This window comes from Ictalurus furcatus, chromosome 27 (assembly GCF_023375685.1).
Source record: "Ictalurus furcatus strain D&B chromosome 27, Billie_1.0, whole genome shotgun sequence".
Classification (NCBI taxonomy): domain Eukaryota; kingdom Metazoa; phylum Chordata; class Actinopteri; order Siluriformes; family Ictaluridae; genus Ictalurus; species Ictalurus furcatus.
This window is the reverse complement of record NC_071281.1, coordinates 17,588,800-17,612,858: the sequence shown is the minus strand read 5'-3', so window position 1 is coordinate 17,612,858 and position 24,059 is coordinate 17,588,800. Positions and strand designations below refer to the sequence as shown.

The 24,059-nt window shown below is 41.2% G+C and overlaps 1 protein-coding gene and 1 long non-coding RNA gene across 2 annotated transcripts in view; one reads left to right on the top strand and one right to left on the bottom strand.

Moving 5' to 3' along the window:
• Window positions 1–24,059, top strand: part of itfg1 (integrin alpha FG-GAP repeat containing 1) — a 126,182-nt gene that overhangs the window by 87,947 nt on the left and 14,176 nt on the right. Inside the window, exons 13-15 of the mRNA XM_053616775.1 lie at window positions 9,652–9,695; window positions 11,369–11,447; window positions 22,645–22,769. Coding sequence (XP_053472750.1) covers window positions 9,652–9,695; window positions 11,369–11,447; window positions 22,645–22,769 — 248 coding nt within the window. The remainder of the gene's footprint in view (window positions 1–9,651; window positions 9,696–11,368; window positions 11,448–22,644; window positions 22,770–24,059) is intronic.
• LOC128602766 (uncharacterized) overlaps window positions 4,991–24,059 on the bottom strand; it is a 28,380-nt gene continuing 9,311 nt past the window's right edge. Inside the window, exon 3 of the long non-coding RNA XR_008384878.1 lies at window positions 4,991–5,568. This is a non-coding gene — a long non-coding RNA (uncharacterized LOC128602766). The remainder of the gene's footprint in view (window positions 5,569–24,059) is intronic.

Genomic DNA, 24,059 nt, shown 5'->3' with positions numbered 1-24,059 from the left:
TGTGCATCACCTACATCGCATGAGTGGCCACGTGCAGCATGATTGGACCTGGGCGATGAGAACAATGGAGTTAGTCACTTCCTTCAGGTCTGCTTTCTCTAGAAGTTCATGGTCTAAATCGTAAAGCTGTTGTGTACCAATGGAGTAAAAATCAGAGCAAATCCAGTATTATGTTTGTTTTTTTTTCTACCCGAGTGATAAACATTTAATTGATAATGCTTACAGATCCACCTCTAGAGGAACATTGAACATGGTTCAGTGCATTCTGGGTGGTTTCAGCCTAAGACACTTTACTAGAGTTTATAAGACCATTATGGATGTTCTCTTAGTGAGGGGAACATGAAATATTGTGCAAGAGAAATGGTGTAAAACTGCACTGTGTGTGTGTGTGTGCGTGTGTGTGTATATATACGTATATATATATATATATATATATATATATATATAATATACATACACTGTATGCATTTCCTCTTTGAGCCCCTGTAAAACCAAGCTCGTAAGCCCTTGACCTGCACATGGAGCTAATCATGACTCTTGACACATAAACTCGCCATTAGTGGTCAGCGCATTAGCATGCGCCGATGGAGCCGTCCTTCTGGTTTTAGCGCGCCACCAGGCCTCGTTACTGGCCCATAAAACCAGTCCTAATCACGGTCTCATTCACGCCCGTGCTAACTCAAACTGGCGGTTCAATTAGGACAGTTAATAAAGAGCAGATCGATCCAGGAGCGGAGGGAGTCAGGAAATGAGAACACATGCTGCAGATGACATTTAGAACAGGACGAGCGAATGGGTTTAATAAATAACCGTACGACCCGATATCACGCTCTTTAGTGCAACAAGGTGACTGGTGGAATATTGTGTAAAGTGGACTTGTTAAAGGATTTACTCTTAGACTTCACTTGTTCGTCAAAAGAAAGAGGAAACCTCATCTTGTCTCGGTTTACCTCTTTAAAAAGTTCTTATCTGGGGGAAAAATAAAAACAATACTCTTGAACCAGTGTATCAAAATGTAAAACAGGTTTTTTGGCACTTATTTTGTTAGAGGAGTAGCGAGGCAAGCATTTTAAAAAGGTCTATTTGAGAACTCGTAGGAGCTATAAATGAAATTGTTTTCACTATCGCCTCGCCTCGTACGACTCTCATTAAATTCCTCACTCTCTCTCGGTTACATCGGCTGTTAAAGACGAACAGAGCAAATACAAAACCCTCCGGAAAATCTCCCTTTTTCTATGGCTTATGGCTTATGATTGTGCATCTAGTTGACAGAAAGACATCAGTGTGTCACGGCTACACATACAAACATGCTAGAACTAAGAAGAATCTGAAAACGGTTCACTACGGGTCAGTCGGTAATGATTCCCTGTCATTTTTCGTAGTTGAGGACACGGTGTTTAGCTGCTTAATTAATGTTCTCCAACCAAAATATAAGATGAGAAGTTAAATTTGTTTTAGTTTAATAAGATCGCCATTTTGTACAAGGACATGCCACTTTCTGTTTTGTTTTTAATTAAAATGTGTCATTTTCTCAACTAAACCAGTGTGTAGAATGAAGAATTAGAGCTCTGCAACGTTTACACTGTTTTAATTGTCTTTTTTTTAATTGCATTGAATCTGAAAATGTGTGCAGTGCTATTTATTTCGTTCTAAGAACAGCACACTACTGTAACATACCTACTGGGTACAGTAATGTGCAATAAGCACCGCCCCTTCTCTAATTCTATTGGCTGCCGTGTTCAACCGATCACAGTGCGAGGTTTGAGACGCATTCGTACATCCGCAATCAAAGACAGTTGCGACAGTCAGTATGTTTACACGGACAACGATAATCCGATATTAGCACGTAAACAGAGATTATCGATGACCTTAATCCAATTAAAGTCTCATACTCAAAGTAAACACAAATAAATGGAATTAAGACGTGTGGAGCATTCCTGTTTTAGTCTCGTTACAGACATGTACACACCTTAATCACACTATTAACGTCGTGTGGGAGTTTTCACCGCATTGTGTGACAGGACACGTACACACACGGCAGCGCTCGACCGTTTTACAGCAAACGGGAGCACGGCTGCGTCCCAAACCGCGTACTTACCTGCTATATAGTAGGAGAGATACATGTGTTTCAGCTACTATATAGACGGTAAGTACGCGGTTTGGGACGCAGCCCACGGCTTCAAGCAGTCGTCTATTTGCACGTACAGCACGACAAATAATTAACCGCACTTGAAGCTTTCGTAAAATTAAAAATAAAAACACCCAAAACTGTATACGGTCCCATAACGAAGACCACCTGTATGTCGATACGTGAAATTCTGGAGGCAACGTCAAGCGGCGTGACGTGGGGACATAATGACGTGTGACGTTAATAGCTCTATGATCTATAACATGTAAAACAGGAACATGAAAGGAATATTCTAAACGCAACTCATGTAAACACCTTAATCAGAATATCGTCTTATTCAGAATAAGGTCAATAATCAGATTATTGCTGTCCGTGGAAACGTAGTCACTGAAACCTCTGACGATGTAGAATTATCCTTAGAACATCTTTAAATGAATTTAGATATGTATCATTAGGATTATTACTAAGACATTAGGTTTTTGTTGTTTTGGGGGTTTTTTAAAAAAAAAAAAAGTTTTGTTTATTTATTTATTTATTTATTTATTTAGTCTAGAGTTTGCCAAGTTTATTCCTGGGGTAATTACAGAGCCTCCTAGCAGGGAGCATATGTCAATGTTTTTTTCGTATAATGACATTAATGGTAAATCTGTTTCAGATTTATTTTCGGTGATTGTAAAATTGTAGAAGTTTCATATTCTCTCTGTGTGCGTGTGTGTGTGTGGGCAGAACTACTGGGTGGACTAAACAAGCTGAATGTGTTCATGTCTGTGTACTGATGCAGATGTAGTGCAGTGAGGAACATCTGCTCACAGTGTTTGGGCTCAGTTTCCTCGGAATTTTTATTTTTAGAAAGCTTTAACGCATAACACGATAGAAAATAGCCTTTGACATGACATGACATGACAGGAAAAAAAAAACCTCTCACAGGACTAACCAATGTCGGAATCAACAGCCAAAAGTGAGGGAGTGAGGATGTGAGACACACGATTCCGAGTTTTCTGTTTATGAAACGATGTGGATGCAAATGAGCAGATAACTCCAGGCTGAAATATCTGATCATTCCCACTCTTCGGGGAAGAACAGAAGAACCGCCGTTTACTTGCACACAGACCAGCACTCGGACCTGGAAGTCGTTCATGTTACCATAGCGACCTTAGCAAAACAATTTGTTGCCACCATTATTTCTTTCACCTCATGTTTCAGCAATCTGACTCCTCAGTTGAGCTGATCCACACCAGGCACCATTTGTTGTAATATGAGTGAGGAAAAATTAGCGCAGTGGGTGGGGTCCTTGTGAGTCACCAGTAGAGCAAAACACATATGCGTGGATCTGATTATGAAAAAGCATGATACGATTTAATGTTTTAGCCTGATATCATGCTGATGGTGAAACTCAGAATTCAGCAGTAATGATAAAATGTATAAAAACAGCAGTGCATATAAACACATCCACACAACATCGAGAGGCGGAGCCATCACAGAGATGGAGCCATAAAGAGAGGCGGAGCCATCACAGAGATGGAGCCATAAAGAGAGGCGGAGCCATCACAGAGATGGAGCCATAAAGAGAGGCGGAGCCATCACAGAGAGGCGGTGCCATAAAGAGAGGCGGAGCCATCACAGAGATGGAGCCATAAAGAGAGGCGGAGCCATCACAGAGATGGAGCCATAAAGAGAGGCGAAGCCATCAAGAGAGGCGGAGCCATCACAGAAATGGAGGCATCAAGAGAGGCGGAGCCATAACAGAAATGGAGGCATCAAGAGAGGCGGAGCCATCACAGCAGAGCCATCACAAAGGTGAAGCCATCACAGAAGCAGAGCCATAAAGAGAGGAACATCTGCTACACCACAGACATCAGCTAGGAGGAAAAGTTCAGCCATTCACTCTGTTCTGTTCTCTTTTGGCTCAGTGTTGTGAGGCATGATTCATAATCTGATCTGGGGTTTGAGTTTAGTGTAAATCATTAGACATTAGTGCTCTGCGACAGTCAGGTGCACAATGCATAGTGTAACCTTTATACAAACCTGCCATGGAAAACATGCTGCTTCTGGACCATTTTTGTACGTTTCGAGTCACTGCCCATAATCAATACACACATTCCACTATTTTTTGCACCTACCTGACATTTAATACACCTGCATCGAGGATTTAGCAAGGCTGAGAATACAGTGTATGGTGCATGATTTGAGACCGGGCCAAAATAAAATACAGACGTGTGGATGTAATAGTAACGAAGACGTTTTCTGTGCGTGTGCACACGTGTTTTTTTGTTTTGTTTTTTTTTCTTTCCCCCACAGTGCTCACGTTTTATAAATACATACAGCTGATTTTTGAAAGCCGGGCTGTTTAAGAAGAACTGACCTCCTGTAGGACGTGAAGGTTTATTAAGGGTCTGCAGAACATAAACCGTCTGGAAATGTTCTCCAAATGGCAGGTCTATTAAAGCACTGAGATCTCCCAGATAAATGCACACAAACACATGGTTTCAGACTTCCTCGCCTGTGCGAAAGAGGACAGGAGAGAAAAATAGCTGATTTATGGATGTGCTGTAGTTAAACAGGCTTTATGTGCTCTACTCTTCTTCGTTCCTTCCACATCCACTTCAAATCTGTTCAGGTCTTTATTCTGCTACTCTATTGTGCGATTAGGATACTACTATTAATGTCTCCTTTCAAAAAAAAATAATCTAAGTCTATAAGTGGCACAGCAATGCTTGTGTGCACGAAATGCATGGCTTGGATCTCAGTTCAAGACTATTTTTTGCTGCAAGCAGCATGACAATAAACATGTACACACAAACACACTCCTTCCAGATACAAGCATTTCTGACACGTTTAGATACGGACTAACCCTCCGCTCACAGTAGCTAGCAACAAGGTGCTCATGTCGCTTGTGGTCTGTCTCTTGTGGACGTCCAGTGTTTTTATTTCTGATGAGAAAGCATAGCAGCCAAAATGTATAGACTACAGCACACAATTTACTACGGTATGCGTTTTACTTTTGCTTAAAATGTATTTTAAATAGATTAATGTATGAAAATTGGTTGTTTGATAAATGTTACACGCCAGGCTTTGTATTAGCTTTGTTAGCTAACTGCACTAGCTGTGTACACTCACCAGGCATAACACCAAATGCCTATATCTCGATATATTTTCCTCGAACTAATTAAACATAAGAGGGACATGGTGGCTTACTGGTTAACCTGTTTGCCATGTACCTCCAGGGTTGGGGGTTCAAATCCTGCCTCCGCCCCGTGTGTGCGATGTTCTCCCCGTGCTTCACTGGTTTCCACTCGGTACTCTGGTTTCCTCTGCCAGTCCAAAGACGAGGCTGATCGGCACTGCCGAATGGTCCGAAGTGTGTAAATGTGTCTGCGATGAGTTGGCACCCCGTCCAGCATGTCCCCCGCCATGGGATAGACTCCAGGCTCCCAGCGACCCTGTGTGGGATGAAAAATGGATGGAGAGTTAAACACAAATGAAACAACACACTAATAAGTGTGAAAATCGGTTGTTTGATTTTGATGCTGTGTACCAGACTATGTATTCGCTATTAGCAACACAAGCTAACTGTACTAGCTACTTTCATCTATTTTTCCAAGTCAAGCAGGACAGCGAAGAACTGAGAACTGGGTTACTGAAGAAATGCCATTCCACAATCATCATACGATTGGTTCAAGGAATCATTCTACCCAATCCTTTGGATTTGTTGCTCACATGTTATTTGTCGAGCTTTCTGCAGAATCCCGACTCTGTGACTAGCAGTCTCTATACCACTGGGTCCCGTACATAGAAAATGAACGTCACCTGTTGCTTTGTCCGATTAGTGTGAACGTAGGCAGGCATGCTGCACCACACTGGATATGAAACATGCCTAAATAGAGATCGTATAGATTACAATTTGCTTTAGACCAGACGCCGCTATTGACTACGGCAAGCTCTGGTCCAAAACTTCATGTTTTTCTCCGGCACAGCAAGTAAAATGGAGATTGGTTCCTCTAAAGAAAACACTTCTGTTTTAACAATGATTTATGTTGTTGTTGTTGTTGTTGCTGTCCATCAGGAGTAGAGCAGAACGGAGAAAATCCCTCAATACTCCAACACGCTGCACTGTTCTCAGATCGGTGTTAGTAAAGGAGTACATGAAGCCAGTGCACACATCCAGCTGATCTCAGGTCAGACTTTACACATCAGCTCGGCAGTGAAAGACTTTTTCCAAGCTGTGTGTGTGTGTGCGAGAGAGAGATGACTGATCTGACACACCGTCTTTGACTGTTTGGTTCAGTGATGTGGAACAGAACAGACCGATGTGAAATCTCCAATTTCACAGTCTTCACTCTCGGTCCTCTCCAGATCCTGTGAAGTGTCGATCGCACGCTTTCATCCACAAATTTTTATCTGAATTTAGAGAAATGTTTTGACGCTTGACTGAAGACTAAAAGTCGGCATCTGAATGAAGCGTCAATGAGATTAAGGATGATGAAGCCGGCTTCTGTTTAATTCGGTGCTACAGAGTTTGGGACACGGTGCCCTGTTGCCATGGTTGCAGAAATTGTGGAAAGCGACGACAACAAAGCAAATACTTCAAACTTAAACCTGTAAAACTCCTCGGCTCAGAAACGAACGGAAATCGCACTTTTTTGAGTCTGAATCTCGAGTTCGGTCGGACTATACCCGCTCTGTAGCGATGTTATGCTATTCCCTATGTAGCGAGTGTATTTAGAGACGCCATTTTGGATGCAGTATAAGAAACATTAAACTCTATGAGAAAATTGTGATGCCTTTTAAAGCTGCCATACATGAGAGACTCGGAGACAGAAAGAACCTTTTATGAACATTTCCAACTCCACCCAGAGTGAATTCAGCATAACTACTCAGGTTGATTTTACACTTGCGTGTGATTGGTGACGTGTGAACGTTGTTTTTCGAGCCTGGGAGCGGTCCAGAGAGCTGGTCTTCTTGAAAACCGGTGATCTGGATGGACCTCACGCCCACAAACCCGCTGTGGGATCTGCGCTCGATGTTGAGTAACGTGATTGGAGTTGGTTTTATATGCATGAGAACTGGCAAATTTAAGCCTCAACCCCCAAACCCCCTCCCCACCGCCCACCCCCAAACCCCCTCCCCACCGCCCACCCCCCAAACGAGCCCAAAATCAATCCTGAGTGCAGACTCGACTAATTGGACCAAGAGTGAAAACATCCTTAGTTAGAGTCCGGCTCATATCGAGTACAGAACTACACATCTACCCAGCCGTGATGTCATTACAGACACCGGAGGATGATATAAGAAAAAGATAGATGGAGGACAGTTTATCAGAGCGCATCCTCGTCCACTCAGGCACGAAGGACAACCATCCATCTCTCTCTCTCTCTCACACACACACACACACACGTCCTCCACCGTATCCATCTCAGGTGACGAGATCTTGTGGATATGCTCGGTTTCCTCATGCTTCTTCAGTTCGCTTCGTGCGACGAAGTGATTTAATAAAAAGGTGTTTGATCGTTTGAATGTTCTCTGGGAAATCAAACATGGCCGACATCAGAGAGTGACAAAATGACGGCTTTCATCATTTTTTTTTTCCCTGTCTATAAATTTCTGCACTTTTTCGTGTGCTTTGATTTCCGTCTTAGTCTGGTGTGACGCTTTCATCTCGCTCTCGCCGTTCTGTTTGGTTCCTGCTTCAGTTCTTCTCAACTTTAATGGCCGCACTAATGCTCTATATCCAGCCCTTGTTTTCTTTTTTTTATTGAACTCTTTTTAAAAACAGAGTGAGTGCGTCTCATTCACAAATATCTGCTGTGTGTCGTGAAAATATAAGTGAATACAGGAGGACCGCTGATTGATTTATTGATATCGTGAAGAAAAAAACAAAAAATAGTTTACGTATTGTACCTATCTTCAGTCCTAACGTCATGCCTTTCCACAGAAATGTCAGATGAATAATCCGGACATTTTTATGTGTTCGTTTATATTTTAATTAAGTTTATTTCAGTGGTAGTGAACAAACTTTTTTTTATTATTATTAATTGCGTTTAACATTAAGCATGTGAAATAAAAAGCCTGGCTTTCCTTCTTTCTAAATGCACACACACACACACACACACACACACACACAGACTGTCTAACGTGGAGGTGTAATGGGCACGCTTTTTTGTCGATGCTGTTTGTTGTCTCTGTAATATGAAATGTGTTGTGTAATGGAGTGTGTGTTGGCCTCATTAGGTGCGAACTAGCGTACACACTCATACACACTCGTACACACTTCTTCATGGCATTACTGTGGGGTTAATGTGATTTCCTTTGCTTTTCTCTCAGCGTGTTTCTCAACACACTCTGCAATCACGCTGAGAGACAGATGAAGAGTAACAATATTAATATTATAACTAAGTAACTAATTCTCTCTCTAACTCTTTCTGTCTCGCTCTCTCTCGCTGTCTTTCTCTCTGTTTCTCTCTCTCTCTTGCTGTCTTTCTCTGTCTCTCATTCCATGTGTCTTTCTCTCCCTCACTGTCTCTCACTCCATCTCTCTCTTTCTCTACCTCACTCTGTCTGGCTCTCACTCATCTCTCTTTCTCTCCCTCACTGTCTTTCTCACTGTCTCTCTCTCTCACTTCATCTCTCTCTTTCTCTCCCTCACTGTATCTCACTCCATCTCTCTTTCTCTCCCTCACTGTCTCTCACTCCATCTCTCTCTTTCTCTACCTCACTCTGTCTGGCTCTCACTCATCTCTCTTTCTCTCCCTCACTGTCTTTCTCACTGTCTCTCTCTCTCACTTCATCTCTCTCTTTCTCTCCCTCACTGTCTCTCACTCCATCTCTCTCTTTCTCTACCTCACTCTGTCTGGCTCTCACTCATCTCTCTTTCTCTCCCTCACTGTCTTTCTCACTGTCTCTCTCTCACTCCATCTCTCTCTTTCTCTCCCTCACTGTCTCTCACTCCATCTCTCTCTTTCTCTACCTCACTCTGTCTGGCTCTCACTCATCTCTCTCTCTCTCCCTCACTGTCTTTCTCACTGTCTCTCTCTCTCTCACTTCATCTCTCTCTTTCTCTCCCTCACTGTCTCTCACTCCATCTCTCTTTCTCTCCCTCACTGTCTCTCACTCCATCTCTCTCTTTCTCTACCTCACTCTGTCTGGCTCTCACTCATCTCTCTTTCTCTCCCTCACTGTCTTTCTCACTGTCTCTCTCTCTCACTTCATCTCTCCCTTTCTCTCCCTCACTGTCTCTCACTCCATCTCTCTTTCTCTCCCTCACTGTCTCTCACTCCATCTCTCTCTTTCTCTCCCTCACTCTGTCTGGCTCTCACTCATCTCTCTTTCTCTCCCTCACTGTCTCTCTCTGTCTCTCTCTGTCTCTCACTCCATCTCTCTCTGTCTCTCTTTCTCTCCCTCTCCGTTTCTCACTGTCTGTCACTCTGCCTCTTGCTCTCTCTCTCTCTCTCTCTCTCTCTCTCTACACCTATTTCTCATTTTCTATTTCTTTCTCTCTCTCTCTCTCTCTCTCTCTCTCTCTCCAGTACTCAGTGGGCTGTGCTCTAATGACTGTCCTGACAAAGTGAAGGTAAGCTCACTCCTCCCTCATCTTTTCGTCACATCACTCCTTCTCTGTTTATTTTATTCAGTTCAGTGCCCTCTAAGATAGTGATGGATGTGATGCATTTTGTCCCTCTTGCCCTGTTATATTTACTCCTCCATCATCATCAGCCTCCTCTCTATCCATCTCTCCATCATCTCTTCATCTTGCTCCGTCTGTCTGTCCATTTCTTTAATCCTCTATAAACCCTGTCTCGCTGGATCTGTCCATCATTTTTATTGGAGTCCTTGTCCTTCTGAGAGAGTGAAATGTTTATCACATGATCAATGATCCACTGCGTTAAAGATTTCTCTAAATAATAATAATAATGTTCTCGTACGATTTAGAGCCGTCTTCGTATGATCCGATTCGTCGCTCTTTAAAGACCGTTTGGATTCGTTTCTAATTTAGAGCTGTTTAAGTCCTTAAAGTACGGCTGGGCAAGACGGGGATGTGAGTTTGATATCGTGATCAATCGTGTCGTGAGCAGATATCGACACCTATCTGATGGTTGTTCTCTTTTTCTTTGAAAACTACAAAGCTTTAAAATGATGGTTTTAACTACAACACTTAAAAAATACAGGATAAAATACCTACATGACTGACTTCGACACGCGGGATACAACAAATGTTAATTATAATAAATCATTAAAGTATAATTCAAAATCAATCAAAAATACAATCACGTTTATATGTGAGCGTTTCAAAATTCTTTTCCATTTGTTATAGGATCAGGTCAGATTCGTTCTGTACTGCTCTGATATCAGGAGTCTCAAGCAAACTGTACAATATTCAGAGGAGCTTGCAATTATTTCAAAATTACCGCAGATTTGGGACAAGACGTGTCGTGACGTGTCGTGACGTGTCGTGACGTGTCGTGACGTGACGTGACGTGTCGTGACGTGTCGTGTGACGTGCGTTCAGCCGAAGCGCTCTTCGATCCACGTGCGTCGAGTCCAGCTAAAAGGTCTCGTTTACCATCAAACATCGCTGCGAAAGACCGCACGTAACCATTTTGCCAATTCGAGTTTTGTGCTTCCTCCAAAAAAACAAAAAAAACCAAACCATTTTTGGCCACAACAGTCACAAAAAAAACCTCCAAAATCTAAATCCTGTAGCGAACGGATATCCGATCCACGTTTTGTCGCAGGTAAATAAAACATTAACGCTGAAAAATACATTCTTTTACAATTTATTTATAAAGATTGTGTACAAAAATTTACATCTACATCAATAAAATCTACATTTTTAAAATGTATGCATTATAAATGTGTTTATTAAGAATAAACTCATATATTAGTATTTAGAACTGTTCTACATAGTTATATATTTCTTTATTAATAATAAAAACCGTTCTTTAATATTCGTATGTATCGTAACACGCACGTCACGTATCACATCGTGCCTTCAGGAATGGTGATGTGATATTTCTGTCACATCGCCCAGCCCTGCGTTGATGCCCGTGGTTTTATTTCAATTTGTGAGCAGATGGAGTGTGTGACCGCTGTACTGTTGTGTCCATCTGCTGACTCGAATGAATTTCCTCGAAAGGGCTGTAATTGTATTCAACAAAGTAATGATTTGGATTCGATTTCATCAGATAGTTGTGTTTTTAATCGTTTGTGTGTGTGTGTGTGTGTGTGTGTGTGTTTTTCTCCTAGCCGTTCGGTGTGAATCAGCCCGGGCCGTATGTCATGTACACGTCAGTGGACTCTAATGGCTACCTGAAGAACGCCTCCGGTGAGTCACACTTTCACTCAGTGAACTACTTCAGCTGACTCACCTGTGTTTAGCGTTCGATTTTGGAAACTGGCTTCCGTTAAACATGAGCGCTTGCCTCAGTGTGATGTGAAGAACACTGTAATGGAAAGATTGTGAAAATGGAGCTTCCTCGTGTCTGAGGTGATTATTTGGAATAATCGGTGCGGTAGCGAGTGCCAGCATGTTTCCGTGAGCGTGTGTGATTGCCTGGTGCACTTCTGATGATGTGATTGTGTCGTTCAGGACATCATGACATTATCCTCAAATCCACACTAGCGATGTAAAAGTGTCAAAGACAGAAAAGAACCTCTCTTTTAATGTGCTGCAGTGACAAAATAACAATTTTTTTGATTACAAAATAAACTAGAAGCATAGAAATAACGTTTAAACATAACAAAACACTTGTTATAGCCTGCTTAAGTAGCGAGCTAACATAACACAGTGTGTGTACTTAAAAAATCCACACTTCTACATGAGGGACAGGTTCCTCTGGAAGCCGTGTAGACACACACGCTCTTGTCACAGTAAAGTTCCTGCTGTACAACAGTGTACGACGCTCTACCCCTTTTCCAAGCCGTGAAGAAGTGCATTATTTGCTGAACTCCAGGCTATGGAAAGATGTTTAGCCACATTGTGTTGATACATTTTGCTCCCATCTGTAATCTCACACCCTCGGGCTCTAGAACCGGACAACTGATCTTTCTCTTCGCGGTTTTGTTCACTCCTGTCCTTTTCTACTTTTTCTGCAGAACTCGGGGCTTCATTTATCAACTGTGTGTATGCTAGGGCTGTGACGGTGGCCATGACAACCGCACCATAGTGGTGGTAGTTTGCCACCATGGTGGCGTCACATCACACGCAATGTTAATGTTTCTGCTTGAGTGCACACTATGACAAGCACAAAGTACAACATTTTGTATAAAAGTCTATTAATAATAACAGTTGCAATATTCATTTGTATTTATAGCACACCATATAGCGTGAGATTTTATGTTAATACGCAAATTACATAATCAAAATCAAACCTTATTTGCTGTTGCCTGTTCGTTTGGCGCGGGTTTGTTTGAGCGCGGCAAAATCCAGTCAGGGTTTCGAATTCTGCTATTTCTCTTCGGGTTCTGCCGCTGCGATGGGAAACCAGATGGTTTCCCATTTGGGAAAATGTTACATCGGCGATCTGGGAACATTTTGGATTCGTGCCTAACGAGAGAGGAGAACCAATAAAGTTGGATGAAGCCATATGTCGGCTTTGTGGGGGTGGGGGGGGGTGGGGGGTGGTGTCACCCAGCCGCGTTTTTAACATATTATTTAAGTTACCGTCCTACTGGTATTTCTTTCAAAGTTTTATAGGCTTGTGATATACTACACTTGTAAAAGCAATAACGTATTCGTCAGAGAAACGTGCGACCGTGTTTGACTCCATCTTTTTATTATCCACTAATTCTCCTTCTCCCATTACCGGATCCCACAGCGCCCTCAGGCTGTTTCTCATTGCAACAACACGACAAAACAAGGCTTTATTGAGTTGTTTCACGTACGGAGTGCTCAAATAAAGCCTCATTTCATTTTTTAAATTTAATTTAAGCCTATAATATTATATAAATATCACCTCCTCCTATTATTCTGTAAATGAAATGTTAGTTTTCTAATGAAAGAAACGAATACGTCGGCACGATTATATTTCTGTCTACGACACCGATTTCACACGTTTAATCACACACCTTCAGATCAAAAGGTTTTTAACATCATGAGAAACATTTCAGTTGAGTGTCCACAAACGTTTTACACATGATTTACTACAATATACAATTTAATTTCGTATTCTTTTTTTTTTTAATGTAAAGTGTGAAATTTGTTTTTTGATGTATGCTACAAACTAACTGTACTAGCTACATACACTCACCAGAGACATCACCATATACTTATATATCTATACATATATCTATATATATATATATATATATATATATATATATATATATATATATATATATATATATATATATCGAACTAGTTAAACACAAATTAAATAACGCACTAATCAGTGTGAAAATCAGTCGCTTGATTTACGTCACATACCTGGCTTCCAGTTAGCTATTAGCAAATTAGCAATGCAAGCTAACTGTACTAGTTATAAACTCTCTCCAAAGACACCAACGATCTCTGCGACTTCCTTCCAAGCTTTATTTTTCTTCATAATCTCTCTATACACATTTAATGACAGGTTGTATACGACAGGAAATGATGTTCTTTTTAGACGTTTTTTTAAGTTGGTACTGAGTGGGGAAAAAATGAAGAATAATTCAGGGCAAATCATTTGGATTTGTTGCTTTACAGCGATCTAATTTGCATAAAGTTTAGAAAATCTCAATACACACTGAAATTGATGTAATCACGCGTCCGTGTTATGTGTGTATAGAAAATGAACAATCGCCTGTCACTTTGTCACTCGCTAATGTGAACACAGGGTTCATTACTGTTGCTAGTTTAAACATAAAGAAGAAGAAGTTAGGAGTTGTAATGATTTTGTGGTGTTGTCGTCTCTAACCTACACAAACAGTGCATCACTATTAAGTATAGTCTCCATAACAGATTTTGTCAGTGTGTGAAATTGCAATTTTTATTTTCATTTTTTTTAAAAAAAGGAGTTATTGATGTTAAGACCCCAAAATGTCAACATAATGGAATATACACTGTATAATTAGCTAGGACTCTCTAAGACAGGCCATGCGTGTTCATAAAAGTGTGTGTTTAAAGTGTTATACAGACAGCAGCCTCAGTTTTACAGTCTTTTAAAGCTCTAAGAACAAAAAGAAGAGGGAAGTGTCAGATGGAGTCTGCGCTTAAATGTCAGAAGGCGAATCTGCTTTTGACTCGACGAACCTGTGAAGTGTCTTCTTAAGCTCCTAGATGGCCTCGACCCCTGAACAGTGTGTGTGTGTGTGTGTGTGTGTGTGTGTGTGTGTGTAGGTGTAGGTGAGTGTGTAGGTGTAGGGGGGTGTGTAGAATAAGGCCCACAGAGAGCAGGATTACTCAGAGATAAATTACCGATAGGGTACAAGGATGGGAATTATTTTCAGATAAGTGGAGGTAATAGATGTGAGGAGAGCTTGTGCTGGAGCACTCGGTGGAAGAAATGATCTTTTTAAACAGAGATGAATTATGAGTGGTATTAAAGTCATCGTCGAGTGCTCGCTTGCCTGTAGGGGCCTTTGAGCAATGTACACTTCTTTTAGGGAGCAAATGGACTGTCCGTGAACTTTACACTCTCTCTCTCTCTCTCTCTCTCTCTCTCTCTCTCTCTCTGTATGTGTTGGTTCTTGCCAACTGGGAGCGTAATCTAATGGCAATCCGTACAGGATTTCCATACATTGTTTTTCTTTTGTGAATGTTACAGTCAAAAATGCTTGATTTTGCGGCAACTTTTTAATAAATTTGCGATGCGACTCGAGACGTGTTTTTGTGCTTTTTTTGAGGAAAAAAAATAGTTTTGCATGGTCTTTTGCGGTTACATTTGTTGGTAAACGAGACCTTTTAGCTGTACTCGTTCGACACATGTGAATTGAAGAGCGCTTTGGCTCAACGCGCATCGTGATGACGTCACGTGACGTGTCTCGGCCCGAAAGTTTTAAAAATGGTGAGCTCCTCCGAATATTGCGGCGTTCGCTTGATTTGGCGTTAATGCCTGGAGGGACTGTAACGAGCGGCTCTGAGGTTTTACTTTGACATTGACTGTGCGCTTACACGCAGGTGGACGTGTTTTGAGTAAATCTTTGCCGCTGACACAATGCTGGAGTTTCCTGATACACAGCAACAAATATCCACAAATGTATTGGATTTGTAGTTACAAAAAGAATGATCTTTTATACTCCTTTTACACCTCGCTTTGTTGTAGGTAGAGATGTAGAGGGAAATCACGTCGACATGTGAGCACCGGTCAGCGGGGTTTGTTAATATCTGAGATTTCAAAATGCTTATGCTTATAACTGTCCGTCATTCCAGACTCGTATGTCGATTTTACATATTCAGATTTCGGTTCACGGGTCTGTTGATCTCTGCTGGTTTCCATGAGAAACACTGACCCCGCCCCAATCCTAAACTTAACTACTGTAGCATTTTGTATGAACTGTTATGTGAATTGTTACAAATTTGCAAATGTGAGAGGAATTTATGTAACTAACGCCTTGTCCTGGTGATCAAATGACTCCACCCACAAGCCCATGATGTCACCAGTTCTCGCATTTTGGTGCTGGAAACAACTTTGCACCTGAGAAAAGCGCAGAACTGTTCGAGATTAGGTTCCAGACTGTTTTCTTTTTGTCCTGAGTGGCCTAGTTTCCTTACAGCACACTGTGTTACAAATAAAAAGTCTTATGATATGATGTCCACCCAAAAAGACAACGAGGAACAGGAAACAGAAGCTGTTTCATCAGTACAAAGCAGCTACTGTAACTTCCTGTGTCCTTCCTTGATGTTGTCAGTTTGAGCTCAGGTGGGATTTCTGACTGTAGAGGGAAAGTGTACCGATAACTCCGTTGTTTTTGTTATATTAGACAAACTTGCTGTCATGAGTCTCAGTCATGAGGTTTGAGATTTTAATGCTTCGTGCTGTAATCTTGCACTCATGACGAATCAGTAAAGGGCCACAAGCAAGAAACCAAATCAGCTGAAAGAGGCAAAAAGAGACGCGTGTATGTGTGTGTGGTGTACCGGAAAAACTATGTACTGCTGGAGAATATAAATAAGTGCTGGGTGGACAAAACCCGAGGAGCTACAGAGCAAGAACTCTGTAAGCAAGTTAATATAATAAATAATCTTGTATACACTGAGATGCAGTATAGGTGCACCTAATAAACTGCACCTGTATGGAATATAATATAAAAGGCAGAGACAAAGAACATCACTACGTGAAACAGAGACTCAAAAGACTCTAAACGCACCTATGCGTTACGATAACTGTACGAATTAAAAATAGGAAAGTCATTATTACTGTATTTTACTGTATATTACTCCTCCCATCTTTGTCATATCCAAAAATAAAATGAAACGGACGTTCAATTTGACGTGTTTTTCTGATAAATTAATAAATTAATTAAGGACTTCAATTTAGTTCTTTTTATGTAATCACTTTCGATTTAAATTTCACCTAATGTTAAGTTTAGCTACGTAGCCAACAGACTATAGGACCATAGTCAAATCTGTCACGTGACTCTTGTTCACGCAGCACGAGGACGATAAATCGCAGTACCTTCTGACACACAGTGACGCCGTCCACAGTGAAACGTAAATGATGCCATTAGTCTGAAAATGTTAACAAGCTGTCAGCACTCGGGCCAAAACAAGTGGAAAAACACCTGCAGCGTGTGAATATGGTTACCTCGCAACTACACCGAGCTGACCACAGCAACAGGCCATCGGTTACTTTCTCCTACTGTGTGATTCACACGTGATTTACCATCCAATTTAAACGCAGTTACGCTGTGGAAAACCCAGCTAAAATAATTAGCTCGCTAGCTAACTCTAAAACACAAACTAGTACTTAAGTTAACTGCGTATAACATGAAATAGGATGGGTTTTATTAATATATATATATATATATATATATATATATATATATATATATAAATATATATATATATATATATATATATATATATATATATATATATATATATATATATATATATATATATGTATATGTAACCTATTTTAGCAAACTTTTAAGTTAAAGTTAATAGAAACATTTATTTCTCCATATTTTTTGTGTTTAAATTTCAACTTTCCTACAGAAATCCTGGGGACTCGTTGACGTCTGACATGAGTTACGCCTACATAATTAAATACGTAATTAAAATATTTCAGTCAGAATCCTAGGTTTTGTCCGAGGGTGTTGAATAAGTTACACAGCTAACACGCTAACGCGCTGTATGAAAAGTGAAAGTAGAATCATAAGAGTAAGAATAAATGACTGAACACCTGCACTGACTAACGCAGCGTTAGACTCTGACGTAAAAGCAGGTTGTTTATTGTATAAACATGTTTTGAGGCGATGTTTTTATCCTTCCAAGGTTTTTCTCTCACTCTTCTGCGGGCTCTGCGGCTTCGGCTCACCGTGGCCTCGGGAAGAAAAAAAAAAAAGAGCTAATCGATTTTCCACTGCCCTCCTCCACATATTGTTACTGCTCAATTTAAAATAGAGATGGTATCGCTGGTAGTCCCCAGAATCCGCTCGCTTATAACTGCACTCTCTCCAGCCATGGTTTTTTTAATGTTTAAAAATCATGCTGAAGTCTAAAATGATGTTTATATGAACGCGTCCTCCAGGAGGCTGAATCTGATTTGCATGAATCTATTATTTGGGATCAGATTTGTTTACAGAAAACTTAATTGACATTTCTCTATTTAAAACAGAGACTTATTTGGGGCGAGGCTATGTACGGTACGATGTCACTAAATTAGCTGGCCCAACCGCGTCCGCGATTACAGCATGACGCGGGCACCTCATTACAGACTCTAAATGTTGAGCAAACTAGCTACTGCAGCTAGTGACGAACAGAAGGTGGTTGTCATGGTAACACTATATCTTGACAGATTGGCCTGCTGTTGAATAACTCGGTGAGACTCTGCAGATAGAAATTCTGATACCGAAATTCCACTTGTGAACAAATAAATCCTGGATAAATCCGTAAAAAAAAAAAAAAAAAAGGAAGATTCGTCACTAATGTGACCTTGTTTACTAGCAGTTAACTAGCGAGATTAGCTAATGTTGGTGATATTAGGCTACTGGCGATGGCAGGTGGCCGTAGTAAACCGTTATGGTTTTGCAATAAGCACTGTGGATGTGTTTGATGTAAAATGGAGGTTATACTTTTTGTTTTTGTTTTTTCCTTTCCGAGACCCTGCTGTGTTCAATCAAATATTCCAGTGGCCTCCTACCTGCTAGTATATGATGAGTGTTTCAGCTCACTGCTGCAAATATTCAGCTACGACAAAGTGCGCTCTTTTAGGGACGCATGTTGTGTCATAAAAATTTTTTCCAAAAAGTGTGCACGTCTGACTGCGGTGACGATAACCATAACATGATGGAGACCGCACACAGTGGTTCAGTTTTCTACCTGATTATGGCTTCACACAAAAGAGGACACCAGCACCTCTAATTCACCTTCACGTCATTTACTTTCCCCCCTTTTCTGTTTACTTCATTCCCCGGATCTTCAAACGGCTTTTTCACTACATGGATCTTGATGCTATGCAATACCCAATAGTTTTCCTTTTATTGCCTCACAAGGGTACCACATGCATAAATTAGGGTGTGTTTAATGTAAATTAGATGTATGTGAGCGTGAATAGGGGCGTGGATATGCATATGAAATGTAAATGAGGATCTTTTTGAATCAGCGCAGTTGAAATTGATTCATCATTTGTGCTCAAGATTTATAAAATTCGAAATGTCATATTTAGTGTAGCGTCAGCTCAGAGTGGACTACAGCGTGGCTACATTAATATTAAAGCAGCACTGATGGTGTGTGTGTGTGTGGTGGTTTTGCATCCTCCATCAAAATCATGCAGTGCGTCGCTTTATCAAATCAAAGCCCTACTCGTTATGAGGGCTCTTATCACAAGAGGCTCTGTGTGTGTGTGTGAGGAGAAAGAGAAAGAGAGAGAATGATAATGGCTTTTGTCTGAGACACTCTGCTCACTAATATATCTGGAAAAACTCTCATTACTTCTTCACCAAGATGACGGGAAGCTCATATGAGGTCCTTTATTATATTCCTTATTATACTCCATTAATGTGTGTATGCCCACACACACACACACACACACACACACACACACAAGCATCAAGGCAAACTGATCAAATATTTATTTTCTGGTTAATGAGGTTAAGGTTAAGGTCAGGTGTAGAGATAGAATTAATTAGCTCAAGTAATTATTACAAGGTTCACACAAATTGAAAAAAAAATAAATAAAAACTCTGTGAATATGTGTGTGTGTGTGTGTGTGTGTGTGTGTGTGTGTGTGTGTCTCCGCAGCTGGTCTGGCTGTTTGGTTTATGCCTGGCTTGCTAAGCTCAATCGTTTTGTGTCCAGGGACGGATTTGAAGCCAATGCTCAAATCTGGACACTAAAGCACCCTGACCAGTGTGTGTGTGTGTGTGTGTGTGTGTGTATGTGTGTGTGTGTGTGTGTGTGCGTGTGTGTGGTGGGATGAAGACAGTTCCCCTGAGCTGTTAGGGTTTGGTTCATCAGTGTTCCTTCGTATCTGTGTAGATTGATGGTAGTTTCTCTCAGACCTGAGGTGTTCCTGATGGCTTTTCACAAACCTACAGATGCTTAGAGAGTTCCAAAATTCAGCCACCTGTCCTAACTGTGGTCTTGTGAACCCTGGTCAGCCTCCATGGGCTGTGAAAATCACCTGGATACCTTCTTGGGCATGTACCATGGAACCTTTTCTTATTGGATCGGAGCTGGTTTCTAATGGCAAACAACTGTGGTGGTTGTCCAGCTCAGTTATATATGTAACTAGAGTTCTATTTCACCAAAGGTCCTGATTATCACCTCGACGACATATGGTAAAAAGTCACGAGGAAACAAGTTGAGCCACTGTGGTGATATCATCCTTGTAGACACCACCCAAGTAGGAGCAGCACGTACTCCATGCAGCGGCATGCCTCTAAATCTTGTTACTTTAGGTGCATGCAATCTAATCTGGCGGCACTGACCCAGACCTGTTTTAGACATGGAGTTGAACATGAAGAATAACGTTCATTAGCAGCCTGGAAAAATCTCCCAACCTGAGAAAACCCAACTCCAGCCCAAATGGTGTGTGTTGGCGGATCCAGCTAACACAACAGGCTCAGCAGTCAACATCGTATGGTACAGCAAGGGAAACCCACTCGACCATCTCACCAAAGCTTAGCCACATGCCCACTGCTTGGCTAGATGGTGGGAAATGTGGAAAATGCTGAGCAGATGATGCTGATGGGGAACCTGACACGGGGGCAGAGATAATGATGTGACAATGCGGAGACACCAGACTCCAGCCCCAGGATGTATGTTTAACAGAGTGCAGCTAGCAAGCTCAGAGGTGCGTGGTGTGGTGAGGGAGAACCACTCAACCAGACAGCAACTTCATGGCTACCTCGTGGACAGACCTACCAACAAAACACAACACAAAAGGAAAGACGGCTTCGTACTTCACTTTGTGACATTGATGGAAGGTCTCGACAAGCAAGAAGGTATCCCGGTGATTCTCCCCATGCCTGCCTGTTAGATGGGGTGAAACAGAATCTGTGTTTGTTTCATTGTTTGGATTGCTGTGATGACTATTCAAATTGATTCTGTTTAATGAGGTGCATTCTGACTGATTTTACAGTTGTTTGGTGTAATGGAGGTGAATCAGCTGTCACAACATTGCATCACCACAGGAGCTTCTCTCTCACTCATATATTATCATGGAAATCAGCTTCACACTGCTAATTGTTTTTCTCTTTAATGTCATCATTAAACTGCTGCTGCCAGTTTTCTCAGACACAACAGCTATAGGATGACCTTTCTCCAGCTGCTACCACACATGCACACACACGCTTCGGATGTGGATCTGGAGTTCTCAAAAACACCTCACACCCACCAGTCTGTCTGTCTGATTAGTTTATCAGTAGTACTAGTAATAGTAGTATTAGTTCAATCTTTTTTTACTAGCACTCCATTTTCACCTTTATTTCACCTTTTTTTAATTGTTGCATTTATATTATATTTATATATATATATATATATATATATATATATATATATATATATTTACTTTTCTTATTTGATTACTTCTTAGTTTGCATTCCTGTTCTCTCTTTGCAATTCTTTATATAAAGCACTTTGAACTACATTTAAACTGTATAAAAGGAGCTGTATAAATACATTTTATTATTTGTGTGTGTGTGTGTGGGGGGATATATATATATATATATATATATATTATAACAGTAACGTTGCTCTCTGCCATTAACTATGCAGTTAATGTGTGTGTGTGTGTGTGTGTGTGTGTGTGTGTGTGTGTGTGTGTGTGTGTGTCTTTGAGTCCATATATGGAAGTCTTTATGTTTCACAGATTTCCGCTTACTTAACCTGACAGGGTTACTGACAGATTCAAGACACAGTCATAAATGACAGATGACGAACATACGCTAATTATAAATCTGTGCCTAAAATGTTTAAAGAGCATGTCTTTGAGTCCATATGGCATAATTATATAGACAAACCCTCCTCAGTTACAGTGCAGAGAGGCGTCTTGTGCTTTTTGCCGCATTAGCCGTGACTTCATGCTGAACCTGTTAGAAATGGCGTGTGGGTGAGATTGGAGCAATTAAAGAGGCTTTTGTTGGGCTGTGGGACGTTTTCTCTTATTACATTCACACTCTCTCTGCTTTTTTACACACTCCTGCCTGCTTCATCTTCCGCCCTCAATGTTCTTTTGTCTTCTTTTGTACAACCGCCTTCCGTATTTTCATGCTTATTTTTAGATCCTTGCTTGCCCTAAGAACCTTTCTACACCTTTTGCCTTGTTAAACGTGTCAAGACCTACGAACGCTAGCCGGTGCACTTATTAACTGCTAGTCAATTAGTTTACATTTGGGCTTTCGGTATTTGCGTTTTGATTTACTTTGACATTTTTTCCATATTATTTATCAGTAGCTAAACCTGTCAGGGTATAAGATTACCACAGAAATCACCATTTGTTCACCAACAACAACAGCAACAACATTAGCCATATTACCTAGCTACCTTACTATCATCCAATTAAAGACGTGATTCGGCCAAAGCTCTGGATCTTATTTAATGACGTAATATGTAGCCCCGCCCCTAAATAGACAGGTTTTATACAACTACTACAAATATTTAGGGTTTTAAATAGCATGTTTGACCCAAACACCCAAATCTATATAATCAGAATCTGTATCCAAGCAGAGTTTATCATTTGAACATCATGATTTTGAGTTTAGGAGGATTTTCATACACAGATGGTGATCTGCTCTTGGTTGTGAAATTGCCCCAGGCTTTGTCAGCCAACTTGTTTACTGACAGGCATACTGAGTTCTACTGGTAACTTTATCACCCTCTCTCTCTCTCTCTCTCTCTCTCTCTCTCTCTCTCTCTCTCTCTCTCTCTCTCTCTGCAGCGGGTCAGCTGAGTCAGTCAGCACATCTCTCTCTCCAGCTCCCCTACACCGTCCTGGGCCTTGGCCGCAGTGCCAACTTCCTGGATCACCTTTTCGTTGGCATCCCCCGACCCCCTGGAGTCAAGGTACACGCACGTTTATACTTTAATTCAGCTTCCTTTGTAGCTCTGCTGAGAGTTTAGCGTTTGGTGGAAACCCAGCTCACGTTACAGAAAGCAGAGGTCATGTGCTCACGGCAGTCTGTTCTCTCTCCGCCGGTTTAATTCACCCTCTGCCCTTCATCTACACTCTGAGCGAGAGAAAGTCCAACACTCTTCAACATCCATCTGACCTGCTGACATTCTGTTCCGTCGTCTCTTTCCCCTCCTTTCTCTCCCACCTTTTCTTTTCACCTCGTTCTCTTTCATTCCCTTCTTTTCTCTCATATCCTCTCTAATCTTTTAATTTTTTCTTTCCTCGTTTCTTTTCATCACTCTCCTTCTCTCATCTCCTTGCGCATTCACCCATCTCATCTTTTTCTTTACTCTTTTCCTCTGTTCCATGTGTCTGTTTTCTTTTCCCCTCTCCTCTTCATCCTCTTCTTCTTTCCATCTCTTTTCGTCTTCCTACTTTAGTCTTCTGTCCTATCACTGTGCTCCTTTCATTTTCTCCTCTCATCCTCATCATTTCTCTTTCCTACTCTGCTGTCAGTTTTCCTATATTTCTTATCTCCTTTATCACTGTTCCTTCTATTTTTCTCTTCTATGCCGCGTCCTGTTTCTTCTTTTCTCCTTTTCTTTTGCCTCCTTGTCTTCTTGACATCTCGGCTTATTCCATTTCTTCTCTTGTCTGTATGCATTCTTCATCTCATCTCTTCCTCTACTCATCTTTTTAGTCACGTCTCATTTCCTATTCCTCCCTTCTTGTCTTCTCCACTATCTTTCTCATATCTCCAATTCTTTCCCATTCACCCTTCTTTTTCTTCTCTTCTCGCCTCTTTTCATCTTTTCTTTCTATCCCTTCTCACGCTTGACTCTTTGCACAACGCTTCGTCCGCTCTGTTTCCCTAAAATGGGATCAGAGCTCGTCCTAACTGCACACTCTCATTAACGTGTGTGAGAAAACAGAGTCGTAATGCATTATTGTTATAGATGCCGTTTCGGAAATGAAACTGTTTCCCCCTGGAGGAATCATAGAGAAGAATAGAAAGATGAGTGCAGTGTTGGAGTTAATTGATGAATAAGCGTCTTTAGAGGCAATGATATTGCTGTAATTGATTGAGCTGCTGTGTGTTGTACATTTACGCTCATAAAGGCAAGTTATGCTAATTTGCGCCGCGTGAGTTGCTGCAGGTGTATAGCAAAGCTGAATTAATCAGGGCACTGACTCTGCCCTCTCAGCACCACACCTTCAGTACATAGAGGTGGGAGTTTTCC